Consider the following 17,505-nt stretch of genomic DNA (forward strand, 5'->3'; position numbering starts at 1 on the left):
TGAAAACTTCGCCATTTCTGTCTATTTCCTCCTGTCCCTTCGGTCTCAAAACATCTCGCCTCACATGGCAAAGTTTGTGCTGCTAACATTTCCCACGTGTTTTACGTAACTTACCTTTGAAACCCAGTCAACGAACCTCCGTGGCAACAATGTTGAACTTTCGCGATTATAGTTTGTCGAAATACCTTGCTTTGCTTCCTTGGAACGCTCGATTGTAACCTTTCATCAGGTTGTTATGTAACTCCCTGCTGTCATACCGATGTGGCCGGTATTAATTTTTAATCGGTCTGTCTGCCAGCTTCAACCCTGTGGGATAACCGGGCCTTGTGGGGATAGTCGTCAGCACAATTACATATTTCTCAACCCTTGACGCTGCATCTGGATTGAACTTTTAAGGTAATCTGGACGGGATTGGAGGAAATCCTTTTCTGAAAAGGAAAATTTCCGGCACAATGGGCCTTGCACGGTTGAAAAACCCAAGCTCCAACCAATTCGCTAACGCTAACAAATTAGGCCTAGCATAGGCTAGAATTATTCACATTTCAAAACTGATTAGGCCTACGGTCGATCACAACCTAAGTCAAGGTTACTTACGTAATTAACATCTATAGGTCCTACGCCATATGGTTTTGATAAAACAATTTGGCAAAATTTCTCCTGGCGTTACGGCTTCAAAACTTCAAATACGTTAGTTCTTGCGTAGAGGTGTAGGCCTCTAGGCCAAATGATCATTGACCTGAGAACTAACTAATTGGGTCATATGTGGTCATAGTTGAGAATGTGGGTACAATTGGGGAGGGGTGAGGAGGCTGATGGAAGGGAGAAAAACAAAAACAATAAATACTATCAACCTTTAGTAGAATAGACATTACTGCAAGAGCCTCTTAGTGTCCTAAAAGTAAGGTCATAAGGGATAAACACCAGCACCTGCACGATTACGTTTCAGAGATTTTTGTTTAAACTTAACTCCTTAAACTGGACACAAAATCGAGGGAAAATAAGCTGCCAATTGACGTGGATATGAAAACTTGTTCATACTCTGTGCCATTTTCAGCGTGCAGGGATTAATTGTATCCAGTATCGTTTAGCAAAGTGCAATGTAAGAGGGTCAAATTTACTATACAATTTGCTATAGCCTATATATTGATATACTGTATATAGCAATCCTATTTGTAAAAAGGAACCATATTATTCTACAAGGGACTCAACAAATTTCAGATCCTTCAAAAACTTCTACACAAAGTTGAACAATATAAATTATCAGGGTGTGAGGGTTATATATATCACGATACATATGTTATTAGTTTATTATGTGCCATGTGGAATGCGAAGACTAACACAGTATTTGTAAGTCCTATCTGCTCAATACGTACTTCAGAGGGTGGCCTTAGTTTTTAAATTAATTTGAAAGATGAATGTGGGAAATTTTCATTAATTACATATTTGAACAGAGACACTTTTTTAAACATACAACATACTGTAGATTTGAATGGAAGTGCTCTAAGAAAGTTAAAGAACCCTCAAGGCTTAACAAGTAGAAACAACATTGGTTAATCTCTCTTTGGGATATACATATATCTAAAATACAAACTACTTGTTTATAAGATATCAGATGGGTATAATTGAGATGTCAATTTCTTTTTCCAATTGCAGGTTTTACGATCCAACTTTTGACACATTTCAGAAATCAAAGATCATGGCTTCCAGGGTAGTTAGAACAATTATCAATACAGCCAAGGCTCCTAAGGCCATTGGACCATACAAGTAAGTCAAGAAATCAAGAAGTCAAAGAAAGTATCTAGAAGTATTTGCGGTAATAAAACTTAAATTTATATTAAAAATCTGCTTTCATTTCTTCACGATGAAGGGATCTTTTGATAGCTAAAGCTGTATGTATAGCACATTTGCTACATCTTTAACATTTCCTACATCTTTGAATGTAAACCACATACTCAAAGCATTTTGCCTTGTGAAGGTATATGATTTTATCCAATTTGGGTATATTTTGTGAATGTATCTGGGAATAGTCACAATAAGTTCTCAGGACAAGCCAATAGTGTCAGGATATCCCAATGACCCAAATAGCATATAATTTATAAATTTTTACACAGAATAAATTTTTTGTTTTAACACGGGAGTTTTCTACCCACACAGCTACCCACACCAAGAGTCTAAATTCTAATAATGCTCAATGGCTTGGAATAAATTTGAGGATCAGACCATCTAGAGAAAGTGCTTTTGAAAAGTGCCAGCTATATATATGGGCAAGTTGGCACAAAGCAATGCACAACATAACGCAATGTCCATGAAAAAAGCTGAAGCTTCAATTGGTACTCTTGACGATGCATGAAGTAGTTAACACTTGCACGACATTCGGAAACGCATCATTGACGATGTTTAGCATGAAAATCTCTGTTATGGAGATGTTCTTAGCTCTGTACTGAAGTATCACAACTTGCGGTTGATTTGTTGATTCTTCATTTTGCTGTATAGTACACTATACAGGGGACCTGCATCTATGACGCTTTGCGTTTGTGTACACGTGTACAGTAGTCTTTTTTAATACATTGAAATAGAACTTCTCAGTCTTGTCTTTCCTGCCCTGCATTTAGTGATATCAGCATGGTATTTACTGGCACATAATTACTGTGCCTATACAATTGCCGGTATAGTGAAGTAGTACTTCTACTAACCTTTGTTAATTTGATAGTGTACTGTAGGTAGCATAGCACCAGACGTCTTTACAGTACGTGTTGCACAGTATGTGTTGCTCAAACTTTTGGCAGGCTATAATATTAACAGTCCATTGTTATGTTGTAAAGTGCTATTAGGGTGCCTGGAGGGGCTACCTTTAGAGGTACAAGCCACGCAAATGACAATGGAAAACCATCCAAGTTGTTTAACTGCAATCTATTCCACAAATGGAAGACACACACGAACCAAGATGAACATGCAGCATACCAAAGGGTACAAGGAGCAGTAACGGAGCAGCCCCCCTAAATATGATAAAAATGAATAAGTAAACAATTAAACAATATACAATAAAACGATATACAATTTGATATCTTGCAATTTAACCCGGCTATATATTACCCAACAACACTCTGTATATGAAATAGTTAAGAAATAGCAACCAATCTTCCCAGTGAAATATTATCTCAAAACACCATATTGCATTAGAACCCCACCATTTTAACACTTGACATTCGTTTGAACTGATTTGACTGTCCACAACATTTATATGATATACTCAATTGACTAAGTGGAAACATAATAAAATAATTAAAAATAACACAGCAGATCACCACCGTTTTACTCACATCCTAATAGTCACAAATGAAGAATACAAGTACCTTTACCCGACTCGATCATACACCTTTAATATAAATTATGTCAAGTCATGATGAATACAAACATGAATACCAAATCAAATGAACAACTCTGCCTAATTCACATTAATCACTACTCATCACCAGAATTATCTTTGAATACAAGTCGGGTATCCCTTCATTTCACTTGCATCATGAGTTCACATGAAATTTTCTATACACAAATCTGTATCTTCACTGCATACTGCTTGAATGATGAGTACTAATGAGCGACCCCTATAATTACAATTAAGCTTAATGAGTTAACAAGTAGACGATAAATAAAAACCCAAATACATCAGAATATGTCCTGACATGGTACTCTCAACTCACCGGACCACAAACAAGTGAACTACTTTAATGTAGATACATTATAATGAGACGCTTCTCGTCTACGACCCTCCGAACAATCAGGAACCTACAACAAAATTATAATAATATTAACCAACAATTGTACTAGCTATTTACACCATAACACAAGTTACACAACTAGACACCAATCTGCAGCTTTGCCAAAAGTTGTAACAAGCTGTGTTGAAATCCTGACACAAATATTTACAGTAACATTAAAGAAAATAAAATAATCAATCAAAATACAATTAAAGAAGTAATTAAAGAACAAAGATGGTACATGGCAAAAGGGTCTATTCTTAATAGAAGTAGTACAGTTCAATTCCTAACACAAACTGGTAACACAGAGCCTGTATGCACTGCTCCACCTAGTCCTGGCCAAGTCGTTTGTAATACTCTTTTTCTCGCGTGTAAACTGTACATGCTTCAGAGTTTATTTCTGCCTACCACGATTGTGCTTGCCCAATGTATTTTGCATGCCCGAGGATCTGTCCGATACTAAAATTTCTCCAAAGAGGGGCTTGAACTTATGCAAACTACAAAATCTGTATTCAAATTAATGTTACAAAATTGCTTGTCATGTGAGATCATGTTTCTTCCACGGCAATTAGCAGCCGTCTCGCAGTGTACAAACCATTCTAAGGCCAAGTGATTGCTCACTGCGGGAGGCAGGGCTTGAATAAACATTTTTGGGGGATGTGGGTCCAGTTTGTAAACCTAATTGGCTTACTTCGCTTTTCCAAAGCAAATCTGCTAAAATCAAAGGGAAACATAAGATAGCTTGGGAGAACATGTGCAAGACCCTAGTATCAATCTAAAGCGTTGCCGGGGCGTTCTCTGGGCAGAACAGTAAATAGATATGGTAAAATAGCTTTGTGTAAAGGAAAGCCGGTACACTAGGCTGTACATACTAGGGTCTTAAGTTTTTCTTAACAAGACTATGCTCCATCTAGCACGAAGGGTGTTACAGAATATTTAGTTCTACTATCCTGCTTTAATGCTGGCATGATAGACCAAACACTATTGTATTGATTAACAACAACAAAGGGCCACATTGTATAGTACTAGCTTTCCACTGCAACTGCCCAGCAACCAATACCAGCATATATCTAACTCAACATAGATCCATATACAGAAATTATGAATAGAATGAAACACTGTTAAGGTCTACCTTAAAGGTACACACTTCCTTTAAACATTTTGAGATCCCCCTCACACTGAACACCACATTTTGGAAATTACTGACTCTTTAACCTCTCTATAGAATTAGGAAGTAGCATTACTGATAAAAGCCACACCATGAGTCAGCCATGCACTTAACATGGTTAAGTCAACTATAGGCCTCCAATATACACTCATAAACCCCAGAAACTAAACTCTTCTCACAAAGTAATAATATTAACAGTTTAATGAACAATTAGATGGCTGGAGGCACTCTGATCGAGTAATTGGCCTCGACATTCTTTATAAGCATATATATCACTTTAAGCCACTGTACGTGTGCCTTATCCTACACACACAATACACACTGCAATGCAGTATAGCACATGTCAGCCCTCACTTTGCAGCAAGGATAAATTAGACTTTAAATAATGACAATTTTAATTAATTAACCAAAATACTGTTCAGTAAATAAAATACAGAGTCAATTAACTCACCAGTTGGTCAACTTCTCCCACAAGGATGTAAGTTAATTTTACCTCCATGATTCAACCATGGAGGTAAAACCATGGAGGTAAAACAGACCCTCCATGATTCAACTTCTTGAACTCCTTTCACTAAGAACAATGACCTCTCAGTAGTAGCGCTAATGATGAAGTGATGAAACAAAGGAAATGGAAGCAGATCGATGTTGCCCAACCTACTCACTAGCACACTAATACTGGTCATCTTAGAGACAGTGAGCAACAAGTACAGATACATATGCATTGGGTGAGAAGTAACCAATCAAGGACAATCATTCCACCCTGGTTTACTTTACCTGGCTCAAGGACACCATACTCTAATGGGTACAGCTTAGCAATGGGAGAGCACCTGTCTTGACCAGTCACATCCTGTTATTATAGGACTTCCCTGAGAGGAGCTCTGTCTCTATGCATGGTGCTCTATGGGAGGCCGATAGGGCACTTAACTAAGGCAGGCCATATTGGGAAAATATGCAAAACTACACATTACCACAGTAAGAAGCCAAATTAAGTTGGGCACGGATGTTCAATGAAGTGTGTTTCTTCACATTAGGTAAATCTGATAGGTTTGCTGCTACAGTAGTTATTCTGTAAGTACACATGTGTATAGCATTTAGTAGATTGCAAATTTTAAAATTGGTCAACATTAAAAAGCTAAAATAAAAAAATAAAAAAATATATATATATGTTCATACTATTACGTGGGCTCTTAATATTAGCTTATAGACTGTGTACATTACACCAACCATACTGCTTCAAACGCTTCAAAGAGTTTGAGTACTTAAATATTGGGTATGTGGTCGGGGGGGGGGGAGTGGGTGGATTTGTAGCTGGAATGATTCAAGTGGAACGCTGTAAATAATTGTGTACATAGTCTGTGTACCTTGTACAGGAGGGCATTTAAAACAATTCTTTGCACCAGACCTGTACTAATTACAGACCCAGGTAATAACCCACAGTCAGAGATTGATAAAAAAAATGAAAAGTACAAACAAAACAAAAAAGTGGATAAAATATTGCAAGAAATATTGTGAAATGTCTTGTTGGTTCCTCTATATTTGACATGTGATCACCCTTGCAACAACACGCTTGTCAGTGCTTGGTGGCAGGTGTCAATCTGAGTCATGTATTTGTGGCCAGTAGTGGAGAAAAGTTTCGGACAGGGGTGTCACAAGCTTGCCTAGCATTGCCTTCGACCCTGTTAAGACTAAAGTCTATAACTTTGTGTTCTTATCTACTCATATTCGATGTTGGAGTTATTTTATTTTAGTGTTAGCCACTACAGAATTTCTATGTAGTGTTACATGGTAATTAAGTATGGTTCTATGATATGACAACCATTATCACAGTGTGGGAACACTAATGTTGTCAGCATGTTTGGGCTATTAACTCTTTGTTTTATGATTTTTTTTCATTTGTAGCCAAGCAGTAGCAGTCGGTAGTACGGTATACCTCTCAGGTCAAGTGGGAATCGATCCTGGTACAGGTACCATGGTAGAGGGCGGTATTGAGCCTGAAGCGCATCAGGTCAGTCCAAGTACCATATTTGAGATAAAGCATGAGTCACAGATTAATTATTTTTGTGTATCATATAGTAATTTTCTAGCATTATCTAGAGTTTTTGGTATTTAACCAGCAAATGAAATAATTTTGTGATTACTTGCAATAGGAATGCAAAAACTAACGCATAAAGTCAAGGTGGTGTGCATTTGTTTTGCTATCTGACCGAGGACTTGAACAAAAGAATTTCAGGCCCTCGGTAGTGTTTTCTAAAGAATCACCACGTCCTCGGATGAATTCTATTGTATGGGGTATTGTTAAGGTTAGGGTACGTGGATCTGAACAATGGAAAATACAATGGGGTCCTCAGTTGGAATGTAAAACCAACATGTGTGTGTGTGTGTGTGTGTGTTTGTTACCCGGTCTTGTAAATATGATAATGCTAAAGTACATGACTGAACTGGATACTTTGTACATGTGGATCTGTATTAGTGAATACAAGACGGCTATTAAAACTTATTGGAGATCGAAGGTCATTTACTTTTGTGTAGAGGTCAAGGGTTGTTTGATACCATTAGAGGTTTAAGTCTAACAACCTTGTAAAATACCATTTCTTTGGAAATTGAAGCTTGGACGTTCAGCTCATTTATGGTATGTGGATGCACTTTAGTGGGCTCTAGAACCATTTTGTTCTTTTAGGAGGTCAAAGTTCATATGAGGTCAACAGTGGTCAAAGTCTGAGAATCATGTTAATCTGATATAACTCAAAGCTCAAAATCTTGGATGAAGTTTATACTTGGTATGTAGATCATAAAAATACATCTTTAAAACTTAAATGAACAACATACTTACTTTGTTTGAAATTCACCAAAAGTGAGTACAAAGCCTGAAAAACCTTGTTAATGCAACAAATCAGTTTATAGTTACAGTTATTAAGATGAAATTCATACATGACTTGTAGGTTTCACATAAGTGCAGGTATCTTGCATACATGTAACAGTAGTAAAAACTTGAAAATCATATTGTTTGCAGTATCTTATTAAATGTTCTGATATAGAGCATGTGATATAGAGCATGGCAAGAAATCACGGCTTTCTGGTTAAATTTCCTCAGGTATTCAAGAACATTTCCGAGGTGTTGACTGCCGCAGGACTCACCTTCAAAGATGGTCAGTACACATGCCTTCACATAAATGATTATATATTCAACTTTCATATTCTTGTCATTGGCCAATTCACTGGGGCTAAAGGTGGGTGGGTGGGGAGGGTGGTTGGGGGAGGAAGAAGAGGTAAAATGAACCACTTATATAATCTGGTCTGTGTCACTCCCAGTGGTAATATACAGATGGAGAACAAAGTCTTTTAATGAATTAAAAAGTACAATAGAAAACTTGAATTACTGTAAGAGAATGTCATTTTTACTGACCAAAGCCTATCTTTTAGTTAGTGAGATGTATGGCAATTGTCCTTCTGGCCCCTCCCTCCCCCTCCCGTATATGGGTTTGCTACTTATACCATATAAATGGTGGGGTTTTCATAACAATGAGAGCTTTGTTATTTGACACCTCTTGATATTTTATTTCACACAGTCGTAAAGTGTACAGTTCTCTTGGCTTCGATGGATGACTATGCGACGATAAATAAAATCTACGGAACCTGTAAGTAACCTACCGTAGCTTTCTCCACCAAACTGACTTTTGGGTCGAGTCTCGGAAAACCTGTAAGGTCTGCCAGGTTTCTATTAAGTTCTGGGAATACTGAAGTGAACTTTAGCAATGATGGTTAAACACATGTTGTCAATATTGCAAGAACTGTAATTTTGGATGTACTTGCAAAAAAGAGGAAGCAGAAATTCTGCGAAGACTGCGAAAACATGTAATTAGTACCTTGATTGTAACTGTCTATTGGTAATTCACACACAAATGCAGGTTATGTCACATACGATAACTTAACTGATTATAGATGTAACAGTTGAGTAGTTAAAGGGAGATATATAACATCAATTCAGAATGTTTGGCCGTGAAATTGATTAATGACCCCATTTATTTTCAGTGTTGGTTGTATAACGCCTGGCCCATGTCATCGCTACAAACCGCCCTACTCCATCTAGGCATGCTTGCAACTTTGCTTTAGCAGGTCGCAAGGCAGATCATTAATATGGCTTTAAAATGTTCATGACATGAACCCAGCGTTGCCTTTATTTACTAACATAGCTCGAAATCAGATAAAACCTGGGGATCTTTAAAATTTCAGCTCACAATCATCTCTGTAGACTGATCTGCTAAAATTGTTCAAAGAAGAAAAACGAAAAAAAAAGAAATCATTCAAAACATTGCACAAAATTCAACCATGTGCAGTTGTTCATTCAGGCCCGTAGCCAGGTTAGTTAATCAGGGTGGGCAACCACAGAATCGGGGGGGGGGGGGGGCAGAGAAACAAAATCCTGGTAGTGTGAACTATGATATCAGGCAAAGTCTTATGAAATGCCATAGTTCTGCCACTTCATAGCTCTGTACATATTTAAACTTGGGCGAAAGTATAGGCGAAACTTGTGATAAGGCCGCAGAGTGTAATGAAATTGAACAAGTTAAACTAGAGTGCATCCTGATATATACATTTCTCCTCAATCCCAGATTTCACGGACAAGTTCCCTGCCAGAGCAGCATATCAGACAGCAGGTCTCCCAAAGGTAGGATACTTCAACTCAGGCTCTACGACTGTCATGGACGTTGAGTAGAGAGAATTTCAAATTAGAATAAAACAAAAACTGTTACCAAACTGCTTATCCACTAAAGAGCCCGTATGAGAGAATGTGTTAAAGTAAGCGGGCCTGACGTTTCGAACCTAGCAGGATCTTCTTTAGAGGCTGAATGACATGAGAGAATGAAGTTAGATTAAGTCAGATAAGACAAAAAGTTTATTCTTCATGACATTGAAAAATAACGTCAGGTCTTTGTATTTAGTATTTTAATATGAAATAAGCTTAAACCTAAAAGCAGAATCCAATTTTGTTTTTGTTTTTTGTAATTGTCACATGTCGAAACTGGTGTGAAGAGAATATGTTGACTTCAATCACCTAAGTACACTAGCATGATCAGAAGGTGTGTGTCATGTGGAATCCAGCATGACTGGGTTGATGACTCTAATCATACTAAAACATTAAATACTCAAGCTATTATGTTTGGTAATCATTTTGAATATTATTTATTGTTGTTATTCTTTACACTACGGTATGTATGTTGGATAGGTTAGGGTTACGATACACATACATAATGTATTTAGGTGAATTTGAACGTTTATATTTTATTGATGGAGAAAACAGATATTTAAGTAGAGGAAAACAGTTTCCAAAATCTCAGAAAGATTACAAAAAAAATATGAATACATACTTCGTCGCGCTTAGAAATAAAACCTTATTTCTTCTCTACGAGTAAATACATTTGAGCAAAGTGATTTTTCCCCCTGTTAAATATTCAGAGTGAGTATTTGTGTGCAACTTAAGGTAACACTATGACTGAAAGAGAGTGTGTATTGTGATGAAAAATTGTGCATCCAACATGAATCAGTTTTATGTCTTACCAGTGGCGGGATGCAAAGAAATCTTTCCTTCTATGAGTCTCAAATGAAAACTATAATATAATATAACACCTTAAAGAAATAATTCAATAAAAATGAAATATGCATTCCTATGGGGTGCCTCTTAATTTCTTGCTTTCAAATTTGCAGAGTCATGTTTGAAATATTTGAATTGCTTGATCTTTAGTTCTTTTGATCTAGGTCTAAGGTAGTGTTATCACAGATGCCAGTGAACCTTCTTCATTTTTTTGTATTCTTCAGAACGCTAGAGTGGAGATTGAATGCATCGCAGTGAAAGGTATAGAAGACCAGTGAAATGACTTGTTGCAGGATACTCTCCTAGACTGACTAGAACTACCAAAAAAATAAGAAAACTCCGCAGAGAATTTAAGCAGAATGAGATCAAGTACACCTTTCTATGGTTTTCCATCCCTGACAAGAGACGTTCCCCGATAGTCAACAATTTGGTCGCTGGCCCTGTCCCATTTTGGATGGATTTACTCTACTCTACCACGGTGCTGTAGTAGAAGTAGTTGGTTCATACACACTGCACCATTGCTTTGACCACACATTCTCCTCTTGTTCTTGAACAGTAACACATCATATGACCATTGAAATGACCTACACATCCATGGTTCCTGAATATTCATGGCCTGAATTATTCATGTTTCCTGAATATTCATGTTTCCTGAATATTCATGGATCCCTGCATAACCTACACGTGCTTGAACCTGCTGAAATATGCATGGACATACCTGAATATTACTACTAGCCCCGTACAAAGTAGCCTCAAACAGTATAAGGGCTGATAAATGTTACAGCAAATTTAAGAAATCATTGACAATCATGAATACGTCACATTGTTTTAACATGTATTATAGTGCTCAAATTTAATGATCGTCCGAAATGGCTAAAAATCACGTCAGATAAACCTAACGCCCTGCTTAGGTTTCCGACAGACGACTAGCATATTTGCCGTAAGTGTTAAACACTTCGAATAAAATCTGGAATCCTTATTTCTTTAAAATAAAAATTCGCCCCACGAAAAAAATTATAGTAGCTTGTTGGTATCGCCCTCGATTCATATTAAAAACAAAGAAAGAAATACATCAGATGTTGGTATGTTCCGTAATGAGGGGAAAATCCTACACTACAGTTCTATCCAAGATTTGTCGTTTTCCGTAAGACTAGTCACTGAGAGTAAGACTTCAGCCTCAGGCTGATAGACTAGGCCTGCATAGCCTAACGTTACAGTACTCACAGCCACAAGGCTAATTCGATACATTTTAGTATTACTTTTGCACAGCTCTCATGCAGGACGCGCCACATTAAAAGTCCAAGTGATTTCGTTTGGATAACCAAAAACTACTACAATCTATAACATGTATATACAGTACAACCTAAGCAGTGGAAAAATTCTTCAACCTTGTTACAAAAGTTGCAAAGTATATCACCATTTTTGCATCTGACCAATTACCCTCCATTTTACCAAGTATTCTCAAAGGAATGGGATAACCCCCCCCCCCGGACATCACATCTTAATCCCCCTGCTATAACAAACTTGTGGTTGCACCCCTGTGTGGCTGAGACAATTTTAACTATCATGTTTATCAAATGTTTTATGTTGAGAGCAAGGATATGCAATATTGGCAAGTAATAGTTCAGTTTCCATATTATAGTACTTCAAAAGTAACTATTATTTAAAAATCATTTGCAGCTTAATAAGATAATTACATTTGCAGCTTAATAAGATAAATATAATTCACAGAGGACAGATACAATGCTTAAATTTAAGGTAGAGAAATTATTCTCTGGTACAGAAATTATGTTCTTCTGCCCAAATGCTCTTTCAGAAATAGTTTTAACTTCCCTCTAGCAGAGATCAAAGTGACTTCTATTTATGTTTTGTCCTAGGTGTGAATCAAAATACAATTAGATAACAGAATACAAAATACTTGTTTTGACTTGTTTCATTTCTGCATGCTTCTCTCTTGACTAATTGGCTACTGGATGTTGAAGTTAGGTTTCCTTTATTATTTATTTCAACCCCCCCGTCCCCCCCCCCCCCATCCCCACTTCGTCCCTGTTCTCTCTCCCATTGCATCACAAAATAGTATTTTAAAAGGCTTGAGCTTGTTTCTTGTAATTAAAAAAGATAACAAAATAAAATGTAGCATTTAAAGATATGTTTTTTTAATCGGTTTTAGGGCATTTGGGGATACAGTAGTCGATGAAGATGCGTCAGTCGGGGTGGGGACGGGGGGGGGTGGTGGAGGGGGCATTCAATCGGGCAAGAAGGATCTTTGATTAGCACAACTTAAAACTAGGCTCCGGCAGTCTGAAGACCTTTCATGCAAAATAATCATTCCCACTGTAAAGCAATCATGAACGTTAGAGTGTATATGAATCCAATTGTCTTTCAGTGAAGTTCAGGGTTCATTTGAGGTCAAGAGGTCAACATGAAAATTTGAATTCAGCAGAGGTCAAAACTCGCCGATCTTGTCTGTTGCCGTTTTACATTACATATTCTCATATGAAATATGAGTGTCTATCTGTCTCATGGATCAGCTACATATACTGGACGCGCTTGCCGCACGACTTTGACTTCAGTTGTGCAGGCACGTATAATGTTGATCATGTGGACTATAACCGTATTTTCGTCTGGGATACAGAGATGAAAAAGAAGCCAGAAATTACCTATCACTCAGCCGTATCGCACATCCGCGGAGATCAAGAGCGGCCTTCGCAATCTATTGCACAAATAATAATTATTTCTCGTGCAGTATGATTTCATTTATTGCTCATGATGTGTGACACTTTTGGTCAACTCTAAAACCTTGCATGTTTATGCCCCTTTTGACCCACACATGAATGGATTCTCAATGATCCCGTATCATTGTTGCTCATCTGGTAATCTTTCGGCAGCCTACACTCACCCCATCCAAAAAATCGAACGGGGAAGCAGATTGAAATAAAATTACTCACATGGTTTTATGTATCTGTGGTTTGGTGATGTGGTCTTTAAGTACCCTATGCTACAAAGTAATAGTTTCACCAGCAGGGTGCCTCACTATTGCTTACCCAGCACAATCATCGACCATAGATAACCTAGCCTCGGCGCGAGGCTACTTACCGTTAGTACTTTTAGGGCCCAATTGTGGCATATAGGATTTGTAAATATTATATAAGCTAAAGATTGTTGACCCTAGTTTCCTCATTAAACCCGATTGCTTTATCTACAAGTGCGATGTGAAGCATTAATTGCAGTAGACAAGATCATCCACTAAAATTGATCTATGATGTAATTCAAATAGGACGCCCTCAAATTGTTAAAAAACGTGAGTAGTATTGCGAAAGTAGTATCATTGATGTATGTATTTTACATTTTTAGATATTTTTAGATCCTCCTGCAAGCAGAAACTCGCGAAGAAGCCTCACCGGCCTATCAAAGCCGCAAGCCGACCGAAGTCAGTCTCTTACATTCATATTTAACGTCCATGATTATGAATTGTTAATTGTCAACAGCTCTGTAACTGGACGAAATACATTAATCTGGGAGTGACTCCAACCGGGGACCTTATGATTGAAAGGCACCGGCGTTAACCACCGAGCTAACACTCCTATTGATTGATGTTGTGTTTGTTGATCCATTTGGCATTCATGTTAATTTAAATGTTCAACGTAGCCCGTGCTGATAATTCCTCCCTAAAGAAACAGAATCGATTGAAGCTGAATGAGTTTGAGAAAGTTAAGTGTTCTCGTTATAATATAATGTAATATGCGTTTGTTTGGGTGTGAATGAGCATATTTGCCAAACAGTATTGGTTCCACTGTATCTTACAAGTTACAAAAAAAAAGTGGAAAGTAATTTCATCACCCCTTCCGATTCGGCAGTCCCGGACAACCACAGTCAGGCACATCCAAACCAACGAAACTAGTTTCTTTTGGCAGCAAATGATCGTATGTATATGTGTTGCATACGAGCGTACGAGCCTTACGCGTTGATTAAAGGAGGAAGGCGGCAATGTATATATTTCGTACGAAGTATATAATAAGCTACAAGTATGACAAGGTGAATGATCGATCGTGTCCGTTTCGTACGAAAATACCACGGAGCTCACGTCACTGACGAAGAGATGACGGAATGTTTATATTTATACACACACACACGCACGCACACATATCTATATATCTATACCTATATATCTATATATATATATATATATATATATATATATATATATATATATATATATATATATATATATATATACAAGGGCGTAGGAACCGGGGGGCTGGGGGCTGGGACCGGTAAGGTCGTAATTCCACTGTAGGCGTTTGCCACCTGTATCGAACAATACTACTTCTGTTTTGGTGACATATTTGCCTTACTCTAGCGATCAAACATTTATTATTCATATTACTTCACGAATGTACATATGGTGTCATTTTAGTTACTACATACGCCCTAATTTCACACAGATATCTACACAGCGCGCTTCGCCGCTCTACGACACATGTATACACACCATACAAAACGTAACACGAACTTCATGTTTGACTCCAAAATGTCCTCCGGCTCTCTAAATGTCAATGAAACTCGTTGAAATTCGGCGTGAGCACTCCGTGTGGATATATAATACCGTGATGTAATCTCCCGTTCGATTTTTTGGATGGGGTGTAGGATACCGTAACGATATCGCTCATCTGTAGAACAAGCGTAATAGACTGAACACTAATAATCTGTTCACTAAAATGGCACTTTGCAACTACCGTAGTATTAAACGACTGTTTAGACGACTGTTTAATATACATGCAAGCACCGTACGCAACTACGAAAAACGCGAATATTTAAAGAAAAAAAAAACTTTTAAACGGCTAATATGTTAATGCCATGGTCTAATCATTATGTGACAAGGTTTAATCGCATATGTTTCATTTCGCGGAGTGGGAATGTTCGACTGCGCGTTTAGGGGCACAGGGCCCGTTGCCCTTCGTCTCATATACCCATATGCTCAATAACAGAACCCGAGCGCATTTGGCATATTTTCTTCTGAACCCACGAAGCTAGTTTACTACTTGTTTTCTTCTTTTTGTCACACTTGCTCTCCTCTCCCTCCACCTCCACCTTCACGTGTTTCTGCACTACTCATCTTGTGGCCATCCTCTTACCCCCCCCCCCCCCCCAAAGATACACAATGCCCGGCTAATTATTTAACTAGACGGGTTGTAGCAACACTAATTATGCATACAAGGTCTAATGATATTGTAATAGACTTTACGCATTGCTATATATAAACCGAAGCCCACATTATATATACAGTACGGTACAACACAAGAAACCAACACCCCCCCCCCTCACATACACACACAAACAACCATTCTATCCATCATATCCACTCGTGACATATAACCAGCAATAGAACAACAACAACAAAAACAACAACATCAATGATGGGTTCTCGACCTTGCTAGTTCTAGGGCAAATTATTTACTTTTAATGCAACCTTCTTTACACTGATAAGTATGGGCGGCCGTTTGGGAAAGAAATAAAACCACGAAACAAATAAACAAAATCAACAGGAAAGAAAAATGAAAGAGAGGAAATATGCAAAATGAACAAACATATATATAATATCAATGTTGAATGTGAAAGGCACAATTAGAAAGAGAAATAAAAATAATGAAGGGAATCAATTGTAACAAATTCAGTAGAAGGAATCTGAAAACTTAACAGTGTACGTACACCAAGGAATCCCAAGGAAAACAGTCATATGCTACGATACGTTCGGTCGCAAAACATTGGTGTCATATGGAACTGATTAAAAAGACAAACATATCAAACACATACAACCAAAGGATAAACAAGGAGCAATGGGAAGTCAAAATTGATTCACTTGTCAGAACAAAAAGAACAAGGGCCACCTTATAAACGAAGCAAAGGACGTTCGCACTAAATCAAAACGAACGTTCACGCGAAACGAAGGAGTGCTAATGAACTAAAACAACAGATGCCGCTTTTTGGTTTTCCTTGACCATGTTATAAATATGTTATTACGAAATGTAGTTACGTCATCTTGTATGCACGACAAGTCGACACTTCTGTCCAACCACGCTGCACCGTGCTTCACAAGGTCAGTGAACTGTGTGGGCTAATCGTGTTGTTATTGTGCCCACAGGGCAGTTTTTAACCGGACCAGAGACAGACGAGTGTCACATTGTCTTCAAGCAGTATAGTATGAAAAATCAAGATCGAACCGCTGCCATTGAACAGCTGCGCCAGGTATCAGCTTTGTTCAGTACTGCATTCACCAACCTAGGGCAGTCAGTTGATGTGATACAGTTAGAAGGCCCACGTTACTAATATCTACTAATACTATAGTAACGTGGGCTTTCTAGTAACGTGGGCCTTCTAACTGTATCAGATCAACTGACTGCCCTAGGGTGGTGAATACAGTACTGAGCAAAGCTGATACCTGGCGCAGCGTAACAGGCCTTCTACAAGTACAAGCTCTTCGAGCTAGTGCTTTTACCAATGCAAGTACCACTGGGCATGTTGGCCCAGCCAGCGCTTCTAATAGACCAAAGGGGCCGACGTCGATCAGTGCCCACAGGGCAGTTTTTAACCGGGCCAGTGGCAGACGAGGGACACTACCGTACTGATTATCATAGACAGGCCTAGTCACCGTGACCGAGTATATATGTGATTGATGATATGACGCCAAGAGACAAAATTGCTATGCAGCAAGATCCGGTTCGAGCTGCGCCGTTACCGTGTGCTGAAGGCATTCCTAAAATTATCAAAGAGGTGTGCTTAGTAAATCGCCCTCTGTTTGTTTTGATTTTGCCGGCTGTTCGTTTTTGCCCTCTGTTCGGTTTGGTTCTGGCCCAATGTTCATTTTGATTCTGGCCCAACGTTTGTTTTCATTTTGGGGAAACTTTCTAATGTAAGAGCGATCTTTCATTTAGTTCGCGCAGTCATGTCGTTTATCGGTGGCGTGGTGTAGTTTAATTTGGTCGTTTTTT

General features: G+C 38.2%; 1 protein-coding gene across 1 annotated transcript; it reads left to right on the forward strand.

Moving 5' to 3' along the window:
- The first annotated feature begins 237 nt into the window (after window positions 1–237).
- On the forward strand, window positions 238–12,431 carry LOC139973567 (2-iminobutanoate/2-iminopropanoate deaminase-like). Its single transcript, XM_071980349.1, has 7 exons — window positions 238–396; window positions 1,654–1,764; window positions 6,826–6,931; window positions 8,018–8,072; window positions 8,493–8,561; window positions 9,537–9,592; window positions 10,741–12,431. Exons 2-7 carry the CDS (start codon window positions 1,697–1,699, stop codon window positions 10,792–10,794), a joined length of 408 nt encoding a protein of 135 aa, XP_071836450.1. The 5' UTR covers window positions 238–396; window positions 1,654–1,696; the 3' UTR covers window positions 10,795–12,431.
- The last annotated feature ends 5,074 nt before the right edge of the window (window positions 12,432–17,505 follow it).

This window comes from Apostichopus japonicus, chromosome 9, assembly GCF_037975245.1.
Source record: "Apostichopus japonicus isolate 1M-3 chromosome 9, ASM3797524v1, whole genome shotgun sequence".
Taxonomy (NCBI): Eukaryota; Metazoa; Echinodermata; class Holothuroidea; order Aspidochirotida; family Stichopodidae; genus Apostichopus; species Apostichopus japonicus.

Bases quoted from the DNA above. Each gene is read 5' to 3' on its own strand.
- LOC139973567 (XM_071980349.1), top strand. From the start codon at position 1,697: ATGGCTTCCAGGGTAGTTAGAACAATTATCAATACAGCCAAGGCTCCT. The intron at 1,765-6,825 runs GTAAGTCAAGAA...TTTCATTTGTAG, and splicing joins AAGGCCATTGGACCATACAA to CCAAGCAGTAGCAGTCGGTA. The intron at 8,562-9,536 runs GTAAGTAACCTA...CCTCAATCCCAG, and splicing joins AAATAAAATCTACGGAACCT to ATTTCACGGACAAGTTCCCT.